This window comes from Lycium barbarum, chromosome 4, assembly GCF_019175385.1.
Source record: "Lycium barbarum isolate Lr01 chromosome 4, ASM1917538v2, whole genome shotgun sequence".
In the NCBI taxonomy this organism is placed as follows: domain Eukaryota; kingdom Viridiplantae; phylum Streptophyta; class Magnoliopsida; order Solanales; family Solanaceae; genus Lycium; species Lycium barbarum.
Genome location: NC_083340.1, coordinates 34,437,063 through 34,451,539, shown reverse-complemented (window position 1 = coordinate 34,451,539; position 14,477 = coordinate 34,437,063). Strand labels below are relative to the sequence as shown.

The 14,477-nt window shown below is 35.4% G+C and overlaps 1 protein-coding gene across 2 annotated transcripts; it reads right to left on the bottom strand.

The window, feature by feature from the left end:
* Positions 1-2,263: 2,263 nt before the first annotated feature.
* LOC132635846 (endoribonuclease YBEY, chloroplastic-like) lies at positions 2,264-13,209 on the bottom strand. Of its 2 annotated transcripts, XM_060352419.1 has the most exons (12): positions 12,608-13,156; positions 10,729-10,980; positions 10,563-10,658; positions 9,958-10,132; positions 9,722-9,790; positions 9,530-9,630; positions 9,291-9,383; positions 8,396-8,467; positions 5,466-5,585; positions 5,322-5,372; positions 3,977-4,165; positions 2,264-2,757 (listed from the first exon to the last, which is right to left on the bottom strand). In XM_060352419.1, the coding sequence occupies exons 1-12, from the start codon at positions 12,986-12,988 to the stop codon at positions 2,590-2,592; spliced, it is 1,767 nt and encodes a 588-aa protein (XP_060208402.1). In that variant the 5' UTR covers positions 12,989-13,156; the 3' UTR covers positions 2,264-2,589. The 2 variants fall into 2 exon arrangements, with proteins under 2 accessions (XP_060208402.1, XP_060208403.1); XM_060352420.1 differs by lacking the exon at positions 2,264-2,757 and having other exon boundaries at positions 4,137-4,241; positions 12,608-13,209.
* Between the last annotated feature and the right edge of the window lie 1,268 nt (positions 13,210-14,477).

The window sequence follows — 14,477 nt, the reverse complement described above, 5'->3', positions numbered from 1 at the left end:
GAGAAAAGGACAAAAATAGAACGGAAAAGTAAAAGAAAAGTACCAGTGGGAAATATGTTGAAAAAAGTTATTCCATCTGTCTCATTTATCGGTTGTGGTTATTAAAATAGTTGTCTCAAATTATTTATAGTTTTAGAAGTTCATGCACAATTAATTATTTTCCATTTAACCTTAGTAAAACTATGTTATTAATGAGATGACACATAAATAAACATTTAATGGAAATCTATATCTATCTATATATAATATAAAGCTAGGCATAGGCTAGGTGATGTGGCACCTCTCTATGGCCCAGAAAATCATTTATCTTTTTTCTCTTTTTTTTAATTTTTTTCTCATTTAAAAATTAATGTTCTATTTTTAAAAAAACCAAAACATTACTTATTTAATTCTCTTAATTATACCTCTTAATTCTCTTACTCTCTTCCTCTTCTATTCGTTATTATTGTTGTAATAGAGAAGGAAAATGAAAAGTTATGAAGACCATTAAGAATTGTAGTAAATGGAAGACAATGAAGAGTGTTAGCAAAGAGTCATCTTGCATTGGGAGTGTTAATGATCTTTTTTTCTTATTTTTTTTCTTAATTATATTACTTTTTCAGTTAATTCTCCTTTTTTTGCTTTTTTTTTAAAAAACTTTCTCTAATTTTTGTTTTAATTAGCCATTATTTCCGTTGAAAAGAGGAACATTCTTACTAGATTATTTGTACGAAAATTAGTGCACCATACACTAATTTTATTACCACGATCATAATGCATTCAATATTAGTGTAATAAGTTATAATTGTATTGGCTACTATAAATACAAAACATATCTAATTCATTGCACAATTTTTTCTCTTCCTTTTTATTTATCATTTGCATTCCGCTCCTCCTCCCAAATTTTTGCACAGAAAGTTCCATCTTTTTCTTTTCCCTTTTCTCAATGTGGGTGTTTTTTTGCCGGTCATTTTCTTTTTTGTACTCCTATTTAACTCTTCTATTCCAAATGTCATTGTCTCGAATGATTTACCCTCCTACGTATTTTTTGTTCACCTCAGAAGAGTACATATTTTTTGTATTTTCAAAACAAAATCAACTAATACATGAAAAAGCTCACCATAATATCGATTGTACAGAAGAGTTAAATAGGAGTATGAAAAAGAAAATGACCGGCAAAAAAACACTCACGTCGAGAAAAAGGAAAAGAGTAACAACGCATATATATACACCCACTTTGAGGAGCTTTTTCATGTATTAGTTTATTTTGTTTTCGTGATGCACACTATTGTAGATTCTCTTTTATTTTCTTTATTGTGTTTGCTTTTAAAATGATTTTGAGTTTTTGATAGGTGACGACAACATCAGAGAGAAAGGTATTCACTCCTTAAGAGCTCGAAAAAAAAAGCGGGGGTATATATGTGTGTTGTTACTCTTTTAGTCTGTTCCAAACTTAATAAGTATAGTGCTAATTCGTATTTAGTAACTTTGCCTTTTGTTACCCTAAAATGTCTATTTTAATTTTAGGGCTAATTGTACTAAATTCAAATTGATTTCCGTTATCTTTTCATTACTTGCAATAGAAAAAAGATAGAGCGACAATTGAGAAAGTATAATTATCTCTACATGCTTCCCAAACAAATGACAACATGAAAAATATGTGATTATTTTCCTATGCATATGCATACAGTAGAAAAAGTCGGAACCACAAAGGATTTAACTTCCTCAAAATTTGCTACAAGATCTTTATATGGTGTTTTTTTAAAGAGGTTGTCCCACTAATTTCTTAATGAAAACGAAAAATGTATATTATGGTTTACAACATACAAAATGTTTTCTTAAATATCTAAAGATTATTCTTAAAATTAGATTTATATTGATAAATGTTAGATTGTAATTCATTACAAATGTTTCAAAATTATTTTTATTGGACAAAGAGGATGATAAAAAAAAATTGACGCAGTTTGAACTTTCTAAATTTATAAGTCTATTTTGTGAGTGAATGTTAAAAATAAAGTGTCTTGCTATGCAATCTATTGGCATTATTTTTATTAGCTAAATGAAAAATAGATATTGTTGAAAGAAGAAGAAGAGAGATAGTTCTAACTTAAAAGGTGATTTTTGAATTTAATACAGAGCCTAAAACATGAAAAATATAAATAAAAGTCACTAAATCAATAGTTTTATTTTTAATCTCCGAGTATTAGAAAAAGGGTTAGAGACTATGTCGATAATATTATCGCGCGAAGTGCAGATAAGTTTACTAGTATCTATGAACTCAGGCTTACATGTAATGAGTATAAGATATCATTGACACACCCAATATTCAGGGCGAAAAAATGATGTTCTCTGCAGATACAAAATATGCTTCTTTCCTCATTCTTTCAGAAGGTAAATGACGACAAGAAGATTCTTGATCTAAACTAATTATAAGTGGCCTATGGTATGAATGAAGAAGGGAGTGATTTGCTCCACTTCAGCCTATTGCTGGCTAATGAGAAGTTTCCTCGGATTGAATGAGTTAGAAAAATAAACCTTTAATAATTTATGAAAGGGTATGTTTAACCTTCTCATTTCCCGTTTTCGTTATTCGATTCCTGAAGACAAAACTCAAAAAGCATAACGGTAGATTGCATCAGCTGCTCCATTATCATCATTGCTGGCACCAATCACATCTGCAACAGCTTTTGCTTTCTCTGATCCGTTACTGAGAGCAACACCAAGGGAAGCCAACTCAAGCATCTCCACATCATTCTCCCCATCACCTATGGCCATTATCTGAAAACAGAAGTGGAAGAGAAATTGGGGAAACTCAATAACTAGACTACATAATTTTAGATTTTACACGCTCATATAGATCTAAAAATGGTTTGAACAACTAAATTGATACAGTTTTCATCACATCTCTGCCTCCAGCTTGAACTAGTCAGGGAAAAAATGCAACGGAAAAATCAATTGGTTCTCCCAAGTCATGGCCCCATTAAGGCTATAGAGCAAGGAAATGTTTACTCTATAAACAATAGAAAGCTCCACAGTCCAGAGATAGATCCAGGATTTGAAGTTTCACAGTCGCATATTTAAAGATATTTAGTGGATTTCTTAATACATATACAGAGTTTGAGTAAAAGCTACTGCGTTCACGTGAACCCATAGATTACACCAGAAATCTGTCCTTGCTCCACACTGTCAACCAAAACATCGGTGTTTCACAAGGCTTGGAGAAAAACATAAGCAGATCTTCCAATAAAAAATGTTCCATGAGTTTCGAGAGGTTTGTCAGTATACATATCTCCTGTTCACTCCATATAGGCTATTTTTATATTGAAACTATTGCACTTGCACCATGAACCATCGGAAGATTGAGCACTATATCCAGTGAAAGATCAAGTCTATACCAGAGGAAGACCAAATGTTCAGAAATTTCTTATTTGTTAAGGTGTCAATTTTCAATTAAGTCTATAATTTGGGAGTTCCATCCTCACATTTAACCACTGCGATGTTAACTCTATATCTGACAGAAAATATATACAAGTGCCTACATGTATACAGCAATGCCACCTGAAACTTAACCCGATCAAAATTATTAGCTCATAAACTCTATTTGTTCAGATATATGAGGTGTAGAGATTTTCTGGCATTCATTACACATTTCTTGGGTTGAAAATCCCATTTCTGGTACCGTCTTCAGCACATGAGTATTAAAGAGAATGAAGCATGTTTCAAGAATGAAATTGACGACACAAAATTTATGCTGAGTAAAGGATCCTAAAGCAAGTTTCAGTAAACTTAAAAGTGTACCATGACGATTAAATGCTAAGAAGTTACACATACGAAGGATAAATATCAATACTTGTTTCAATGTATTTTTTATTTTATTTTTGTTTTTCCTGAGAAAAACTTTGTGTCAATGTAATTCTGATTAACAACTTCTATTCAAATGTTTTGAGATATTTTTAGGTAATAGAAGAGATAATGGAAAAAATATAATAGCACTCACCTCCTTAGGACTGACACCCAAATGATCAAGAAGTACTTTTACTCCACTGCCCTTGGAAGTTCCAGGAGGAACAATTTCAAGCATGTCCGGTTGAGCTTGGACAACAGAGGCATTATCTCCAATTGCCTCCGCCCAGTATGGTCTTAATGCAGTACTCACTCCCTCCGCAGTATCTAAGAAGATCACCTTCTGCAAATTGGCAATGAAGTATTACTTGCAACCAAACCTAGAATATAGATGCTGAATGAGGAAAATATCCCGTCTTCTGCAGATGAAAAACTTGGAATTTAAACAAGCAAATAAAAACAGGGAGGAAGCCAAAAGGAAATTTAAGAATAAACAGAATAAATGTGAAAAAAGATTTAAAACACAATAGAAAGAAAACAAAAAAGGTCGATAGAACTGTTTGCCATTTAGCTTGGACCTCTCTACAAATGGAGTGTATACCATGTGTTTACTCAAAGCGCCACCAATAATAAAAAGAAGGCCGCACCCTCCCATCAACACCGTAACAAGGAAAAAGAAAACCCAAGAAAACTAAAAAGATCATACAATGATGTAACTGTCCCTTTTTGCCTCGACCTTGAAGACACAAAAAGAAACATGAGCAGAAGATGTCAAGATGATTACAACCCAAATAATACCCAACAGGCCAACACACTAGCAAACTGGACATCTGCATCTTCACCAACAAGCGACCCTCAATATAGTAGTTAATTCTTTAGATTGTCTTTTATGTCTTATCTTCCCTTTTCTCTCTGTTTATTTTGCTTCGTGGAACCCTTCTTGAGTTCTAGCTCATTACCTTTTATCATACTTTCTGTGATTACTATAATATGTAAACTATCAACTTTAAAACTGATAAGAGAAACATTGTTTTTGAAAAAAAAAAAAAAAAAAAAAACTTAGCTCAACTTGCATTAATAAACAAAAAACCATTAATGGAATGGACTATTTCAAATATATGGAGAGGAATTTGACGTCCAGACAACTTTGGTAGGGGAGGGGAGGCTTCACCTCCATAATGTAGCAAAGTGCATACAAGATGTAAGCCAACCCACCCAAGACCAAAATTAAAAAAGCCTATCATTGAATTTAACCAACTCCCTAAATATGTGGTGCATCCTAAATCAAGCCACCAGCTTGAAAAAAGGACTCTTCCAGCAAATTCGTATGCCTTTTTCCTTTCAGCTTAAATTGCGGTACTAGTGCGAAGTGCAATTCCCTATCAATAATGAATGGCATATGTTCAGGGCAACAATGTAACCCTACAATTAATCTCCTATACCCTTCAATACTTGGAAAATACTAGCCATATGCTTAGCAGCTAATTTCAGCAACATACCTGTATGTCTGGCCCTGCCAATAGTTGCTCGACTGAAGGAATAAGCTCAGCCTGGCAAAATAGATTAGATATGAAGCATTCAGCAACCCATGCCAATGCCTGTATAATATCTAGCAAGATATAGACTATTGACAAGTATGGTACCTTTGGCTCATTATATATGGTATGAAGTGAATCTACAAGAGGGTGATGAAACAATGTTAAGATCCGATCCTCACTAAATGCAACAAGAGGAACCTTGTGCTCAAGAGAGTAGAGACATGCCTGTAAATTGAAGAATAGTCAGAATCAGGTCTCATATTGACCAGACCAGTAAATTTAATATCATGTGTTGGTGTCTGCATGAGACATTATAGAGCATAGTTTACAAATAGTAATATCTCGAGACCACTGAGCTTGGCACCATTTACTCGGTGTACACTGAAACTATTTTTCTTCCTAATTAACCCGCTATACTTGACTAACATATAAGTTACTTTCCATCTATTACACAGAAACAATGAGAAAACGAAATTCTTAAAGAATCCTCTTAGATATATTTGTTCAGACCTTAAAAATAAACCCGTCTTCCTTTTTCTTTTTTATAATTAAAGTGAATCTAGTTCACAAAAATCAGCACAAAGAAAATGCTTAACTTCACAAACTATAAAGGAGTTGAACTGATTTAACTAACGTATTCCATTAATGCATCAGGATTATACACAATGGTTGTGAATAAAGTGCTGTTATATGAAAATAATGTTGGGTTTTATATCCACGAGATGAGTGTAATATAGATGCAGATGTTAAGATGGATGTGCGCACATATAATATTTGACATGAAATTACCACATCCAACAAAAGGTGCAAGCAGCACAAATAGAGGATAAACTGAGAAAAGGTCGTCTAAGTTGGACTGATCATGTCCTACATAGACCTTCAAATGCATTGGTCCATAGGATTGATAGCGTGTTAGTTCAAGGCGTTAAAATTACTGGGGAAGAAGTTGTGTCAAATTTTGCAAACTAAGAACAGAAGAAAAAGCAATTCACGGAAATCATGTACGGAACCGGTAGACTTAAAATTACGGGGGAATGGGTTGAGTCAAGAAACCTAAAATCTCTTAAAATCATGCAAACTTAGTAAAGAACAAAAAGCAATGCACGGAAATCATATAAATAGGCAAAGACCAACTAGTCTGATTCTAAGTCAATGTTTGTACACTTGCTTAGTTCCGGTCTTTTTTTTTTTTTTTTTTTTTTTGATGAAGTAAGTTGTTTCAATGAGAAAAGGCATCAAGCAGATGCATAATTACAGGGGCTAACTACAAATAGACAAAAGCAAAAGAGAATTATAAGCCCCTATACATTGGCTCCCTCTAAAACTAGGGTGCTAATAAAATCCAAAAACTGATCTGTACTAGTCACTGGGGACAACATTGTCCAGCAATAAAGGTTTACTAGACATTTCGCTTTAAGTGCATGAATGGGAGTGGTAGTTGAGGAACCATCAAAACATCTTCTATTCCTCTCGATCCAAATACACCAAAAAATTACAACAGGAATCATATTCCAGATCTTTCTGATGGTCTTATCAACTAACTGAAGACTCCAAGAAATTTGAGCTTCCCTTAATCTTTGCGGCATCACCCAACTTAAACTGAAAAAACACAAGAACATGTTCCAGAGGTCATATGCTACTGGGCATTGAAGAAAAAGGTGGTTGACTGTCTCTGGAGTTGTGTTGCAAAAAAAGCATCTGGTGTTGTCCAACTCTAATCCTCTCCTATTTAGATTGTCTAAAGTAAGACAAGCATTGTTTAGTGTAATCCAACTGAAGCATTTGATCCTCATAGGCAGATTGGTCTTCCATACTAGCTTCCATGGCCATCTATCAAGTACTTGACTTTGTGAGCAGAGTTGTCTATAGCATTCTTTCACTGTGAAAATGCCCTTGCTTCCCCACCTGAGCCTGTCTGCTTCACTTTCATCAATATTGTGAGCTTCCACCTTTGCCAACATTTCCATCAAACTCCCAAGTTCCCAGTCTTGCACAAACCTTCTGAAATGCACATCCCAGTGGTTGTTAGTCCTGTTTTGAGCAATTGTGGAGTCCTTATCCATAGCTATGTTAAAGATATTGGGATAATCCACCATGAGAGTAGAATTGTTGAGCCATCTATCCTTCCAAAACTTGATATACTCACCAGCCCCGGGTTTGAAGTGTATTCCATGAGAAAATTCAAAGCCTAGCTTACTGATAAATTTCCAAGGACCAACTCCATAGGGTAGATTCACAGTGTTAGAGCTCCACTTGCTTAGTTCCGGTCTTTGCCTTAAGTCCTTTTTATTTGGTTAGACATTTTTTTGTCCAGAAAAAAAGAAGTATGAGATGTAGAAGACACTAACTCTGAAGAACCCTAACTTTTGTTTGAAAAACACATTATTGAGAACCATGATGAAATTAGTGAAATGATGTGGAAGATTCAAATAGCTGATTCCAACTAGTCTTAAATTAAGGAGTAGTTGTAGTATAACTCTGATCTTCCATCAAAACATTTGTGATTCCTTTCCTTCCATATTGTCCATAGTATGGACATTGGAGTTGTAATTTTAAAAAAAAAAAAAAAAAAACTATGTTCGTGCCAGCTTGCACGCACCTCGACTAATTCCACGGGGTACCTGCTATCTCCCACAAACACAAGCAAGGAAGGGTAGGTACTCAAAGAGTCATATCTGACGGTAGTGTCTAGGCTAACTCGCGCGGACCTTGACTATTTATCCAGGCTTAGCCAAATGGAAAGAAATTACCTAGTGTCTTTTTGTCAGATTGTCTTGCACCCACTTAATTGACCACTAGGCACACCTTGATGCATTCTTTGAAGTTACGTCTTTTTTATTTTAAAAATAAGAGAACCAATAAATTGACACGTGAAACATATGATTTACATCCTTCCATCTGAATTTACTCCTAATAGATCACAATATTTTGTAGTGCAATTATTTTTTAAGCATTATATGCAAACCTGATCCGAAAGAGTAAGACTGTAAACCATTAAAGGGGACTAAGGTGGCCACGAGCAAAAGGAAAATTACCTCTCTACACACAACCGGATCCAAGTTTCTTCGAGAAATTTTCCGGCCTTGTCTGCCATAGACGAGTAACCCCTGACATTAAGTGTATGATCTTAAAAAACATAAGAAACTTATAGCTCGGGGAAAAACTAGAAAAATGAAAGCTATTAAATTTTATATAAAATGAAACTATTATTCCTTTTAGCCCAAACTAATGACCAACTTTATATATTGGGATGTTCCAAAATATGTCATTTTTCCTGAAAACCTTTTTTTAGACTGATTTTTTAGTAGAGTTATATAGGACAAACGTATGCTTAGGAAACATCATCAACTATGGTTCAATAGATGCCAAAAAAAAGGGCTATAGAAAAGAATTTGCCAATAGTTGTTTCCTACGCATACGTTTGTCCTAAATAACATCATCAAATATGGTTCACAAATAGGCTACTCCCCTCTATCCTTTATGGCTTCACTTTCCCTTTTCTATAGTCCCAAAATGGTTACATTTGTTTCCGAACTACCCTTTATCCTTACAACATATGAAGAACTTGCACATCTTTTTTTTTTTTTTTTGGGGGGGGGGGGGGGGGGGGGGGGGGGGTTGTGTTGGGGTGGAAGGAAAAACTTTACTTCCCTTTGTTATTATTTTGGAGAACATGTAAAAACCTTCTGTTTCACTGAACTTGTGTGAAAAATCAAATATGACAGATACCAGGAGGTCGGATATTACTGCAACCAAAAAAAAGGCCTAATTTTGGGAGGAAGTACAATACATTATGATTATCTTCACTGAATCTCTATATAATTTTGTAAGTGAATCTCGATTATTCATATCCACTTGGACAGATTGCATGGTTCGAAAGATTAAACAAAAGATGCTATTGACTAGGGATAGAAATGGAATAAGTTTAACCTGCACGAATACTCCTGGAGAAACCTCTGAAACAATGCCGTCTTTTCCAGCTAAACCTACACTCTTGAGTAGAGCAATGACAGCAGGACGAGTCTGTTCTCCAAGACAAAATACGAAGCTTATATTAATTGAGCAGAAGCAGGACAAAAACATAGTATATTGCATCAAGAAATACTTTTATATCTAGAGGAAATCAGAAATTCTGCAAGATATGGGAAAAGAAAATAGCTAGTCCTCACTTTTCCAGTAGCTATGACCACTTTTACACCCCTGGAAGTGGCCTCTCTTAGAGCTTCAGCAGTTGCTGAACTAATCTGACTTTTGCTGTTCAGGAGGGTACCTTACATCAACAATGAAAAGAAAACACAAGATAATAAACAGGTGAAACATATTAAACAAACCAATTCTAAGCAACATACTTGTTTCCTTACCATCCATATCACAGAAGATGTAGCTAAACTTTGGTTTGTAAAATCGAAGACTCCCTTCTTTCTTCCTGTCTTTACATAGTTGACATGTAAGATTAACTCTTCAATCCCATTAATCAGGAAAGTAAATTTACAATAGAGAATAACAACATAACTAGAAGAGAGTAATTTAACAAAGAATGCCATAATCAATTTAACAAAGAATGCCACAATCTTTTAGTTGTTATTAGGTACATTACCATTGTTCTCCAAAGGAGGACTTCCAGCAGCCTCAGCATCATATGAGCTCTGAATTAATCCTTTTCCCTTCCACCCGAGACTTTTTAGAAGGAGCTCCTCTTCTTTCTCCATTTCAGCTTCAGCTTCATCACTAATCTCATGATCGAACCCCAAAAGATGTAGCAAACCATGAACCTGCAGGGAAGACGATGAACGATTGTCTAATTTGTAAGACAATATCAAATTCTAGTACAGTTGGCTACTGTGGTCCTTCCTACTTCAGGACAATGACAATCGAAAAGGCTTTAAATCTATAACCATATGACCACATGAATGCAACTCCATAACAAACGAACAACCGAAAATAAGGGAGTGAAAGAAACCATGCAAGTCCATATTTAATGAACACTAATGGATAGACTTCCTAGTACAAGAATGTCAAGGGTACTCGTCGTGGATGATACATTGACATCCAAGATTGAGGATTAGCCTTTCTTTCAGGGACAATATTCAGATATGACCAAATATTCCACGATAAAATTAGGGACAGGAATTGGTCATCAACTGTAAGACAACTGAGTTAACAACAGCATACAGGGATTGTTCAGAAGTATGTGAAACCTACCAGTAAGATGCGTATCTCGTCCAGTAAACTATGTCCCCTTTCCTCTGCTTGCCTTGCTGCTGTCTCCACCGAAATCACAATGTCCCCCAACATTAACTGTAGAACATGAACCTAGTCAGCTTTGTTACATGAGGTGTGACATGCGAATAATGAAGCTTTTTCTTACAATCGGAAGCTCAAGTTCAGGTGTATGTTGAGACATTGAGAGGACATCAGTAGGCCTATCCTCATCTCTCCAATCCTTATTAAGTTTGCGGATGAACTCATCGTTGCAAAGCATTACTGATAATTCAACACTTTCAAAGCAACCAACGTCATTAATTGCTCTATCCCTCGTTTGATACTCTGAATCTTTCAAATCATCAAATGCTAATTTCATAGCCATTGGAACATTAAGACGAAGCAGTTCAGCGATATCCTGCAGAGACAGAATTAGGAATGAATAAAATAGAAAGAAATGAATTTACAAATTAGAGTTGCTGCAAAGTAGTGCCTAAAACTTTCTTGATGGAATTTTTATTCGGAAATTTTCAGCTAGCTCAAAAGTAGGTGGCTTAATGCACTTCAAATGCATATATCTTCCTGCCTATTTTACTGATTTTGGCATTTTTGATACTAATGCTTTTTCATCTCTCCTTGAGCCGGGGGTCTATCAGAAACAGCCTCCCTACCCGTCAAAAGGTAGGGGTAAGGTCTGCATACACTCTACCCTCCCCAGACCCCACCTGGTGGGATTATACTGGGTATGTTGTTGTTGTTGGCATTTTTGATACTGAAGAACTTGCAAAATCAATGGCTATTATCCACTGAGGACTTATTTATTGGTTGTATCTCTTCCCTGGCTCGTGAAACTCATTTTGGCCATATTCACATTGCATTGTCTTATCTATATCTTGATTTCTTCCCTTAAAAAGCCTGGTTTGGAAGTGAAATCATGGGAGTTTTATAATTCAGTTAGCAAAGCCTCTTAGACTCTAGTTTCTTTTATTCAGTAAGCGAAGCCTACTTATTCTCTAGTTGCGCCTTAATATCCTAAACACTACATAGAAATTCTTCCCAAAGGAAAAATGACTCTGAGACATAGTTCAGACTTCAGAGTGAAGAAGTTCATATATGATCATGGACATAATTCTTAGTTCATTTCCCTGGTCAGCACTTTGTTTTAGAAGGCAGCATTTACTTCACAAGCTTTTCTGATAATTCCTTATCCACAGAAATGGCTTGTTCACATGCATGAGGAACATAAAATGATCAATAGATGCCAAAAATGTGCATATATTTGAGTTGCATATGCTCTTCCTGTTGCCATTTGCACTTGTGAATACTAAAGTTCAAAATTTACATGGCCAAAAAATGTTACACAAATCAAAATTAACATATTTCTGAAACTAAACTACTCCCCCCGTTTCACTTTGTTTGTTTGGTTTTAACTCGGCACGGAGCTTAAGAAAGTAAAGAGGACTTTTAAATCTTGTGGTCTTAAACTAAAAATATGTAAACTGAAAATACGTATAATGTATCAAATGTCCTTTAATCTTCTGATCTTAAACGTGTCATATGTAAAGTTGTAATTAAAGAGTTGCGAAAAAAAAAGAAAAGGAAAGACTCGTTCTCTTTTAAAGGACTAAAAAGGAAAGTAAGAAAAACAAATTGAAAACAGAGTAAGTACATATATTTGAGTTGCATATGCACTTCCTGTTGCCATTTGCACTCGTATGCTAAAGTTCAAAACTTTACACATGGCCAAAAAATGTTACACAAATCAAAATTACCGTATTTCTGAAAATAAACTAGGGAAAATTACTGCCAAATACCATTCAGCCATGTAGTTTACAAAATATGTACATTGTATAGGTAATGTAAAGTTTATACTAAATATACATATAATATACATACCTATACATGTAACATACATATAATATACATAATTATACGTGTAATATACATACCTATACACTACCTATACAGTCTTCGGCCATGTTTGGTAAACCAGATGGCCAAAGGGTACATTTATGTAAGTTTCCCAATAAACTAAGGTACATTACCAGAATTTCAGGATCATCTGGCAATTGTTGTTCAATGCAAATATTTACACTAAGTTCCAACTCTTTTTCTTTCTTCTTCTTCAATGGCAACCGTTTCCTAGACTTCCTATACTCTCTCTGAGAAGCAAACACTTTACCATTCATTCCAGCAACACTCCATCTCCTATCGGAATTGCAATTCAATCCATAATAATAATGAAACTCCCGACCAATAATTAACGAAGGTTTCATATGAGTCGCCATTGTAGGCGACGGAGGAATAATGAAATGAGAGTTCGTCATGGCGGATGTGGCGGCGGCGGTAGGATGGAATGCGCGCGGGAGAACACGCGCCGCCATTGCGAGTGGTGGTGGAGGAGTGCGGCTAAGACGAGAAAGCATTCAGGTAGGGAAAATGTAGGAACTTGTTTACTGTATTTATATTTATTTATTATGTTTAAAATTAAAAGGTAAGGAAGGAACGAGTGGTTAATAGTGAAGTGAGAGCGACCCTTTGGGCGCTCGACGGAGGGTCAGACGGCGGCCCGGTAATGACCTCGCCATTATATAAAAGGCCACGAGTTATAATTTAAATTTATCCTCCGTCAAAGGTTGAGATCAAATTCCCGTCAGGTGTTGAGATACTTGATAAATTTATCATACGAAGATTTGAACTTCACAATATAAAAAAATTAACCACATACACTCCTCGTAAGCTTCCAACCCCTAAAAAAATATATAAATAGACCCATTCATGACTGTACCAAACATAACTTCATCCATCTTACAAATTCTCTTTGTACCAGCTTATTAAACAACCACATGGTATCCTTAATCTTATTTTGTTCAATAAGTCCCCTTATAAGAGCGCTGTAATTAACAATCTTAAGCACAACACCGCTCTTCAAGAAAATACTCAGCTCTGAAAATCAATGTTTATATACTTTTTAGGGGTTGAGAGCTTATGTGGCTAATTTTTTGTGTTGTAGAGTTCAAGTCACACTTCCATTCATATAAGGGCAAATTTATCAAGTATCCTAACGGGGAGGGCAACTTTGATCCCAAACTTTGACGGAGGGCAAATTTAAACTATGAACCATACTTGGATGGTAAATTTGACTCTTTGCCCTATATAATATAACTAATAAATAATTGTCATACTAATGTCCATTCAAATATATAATTTCCTAAATAAGCTTGCAATTGGATAAACTTGCAATCAAGCAAACAGTTGCACGCAGATTGCAAGCAGTTGCCTGAAAAGCCTTGCAGCAGCTTCCTCAGGCTTGCAATCAAGCAGGCAACTTACGAGTAGCTTAAGCAGGCAGTTTGTCAGCAACTTCTGAAAAGCCTCACAGTAGCTTCCTGAAAAACCTCGCATCTGCTTCTTTTCTTGTGTACACATCAGTTGAAAGAGCAATAAAATCTCTCTCTCCCCCAATCTCTTTAGCAATATTTCTTATTGTCGTGTACTTTTAATATTATTTTATAACACGTTATCAGCACGAGACTCTGCCATCTTGAGCAAATATTTTGAAAGCCTTGAAGGAATGACTTTCTTTTTCTCAACAACAACATACCCAGTGTAATCCCAAAAGTGGGGTCTGGGGAGGTTAAGATGTACGCAGACCTTACCTCAACCTTTATGGGGTAGAGAGGTTGTTTCCGATAGACCCTCGGCTCAAAAGAAACAAAGTCAATGCAGGATTACAAGAGAAACAAGACGGCAATAAATCAAGATACCAAACAAATGGAGCAACACATCGTACTACACATAAAAGGTTAAAGATCTACACGATACCAAAATAATACTACTAAGGCAAGGAGAAAAGAAGATGGAAAAGTTATCCCCCGACCTCTCTCACGTAACGCTACAAAACTCAACTACCTA

Excerpts from the sequence above, each read along its gene's own strand:
- LOC132635846 (XM_060352419.1), bottom strand. The coding sequence starts at position 12,988 with ATGCTTTCTCGTCTTAGCCGCACTCCTCCACCACCACTCGCAATGGCG. Across the intron at positions 9,631-9,721 it reads CATCTTCTGTGATATGGATG|GTACCCTCCTGAACAGCAAA; the intron begins GTAAGGAAACAA and ends TGTTGATGTAAG. Across the intron at positions 5,586-8,395 it reads ATCCGGTTGTGTGTAGAGAG|GCATGTCTCTACTCTCTTGA; the intron begins GTAATTTTCCTT and ends TTCAATTTACAG.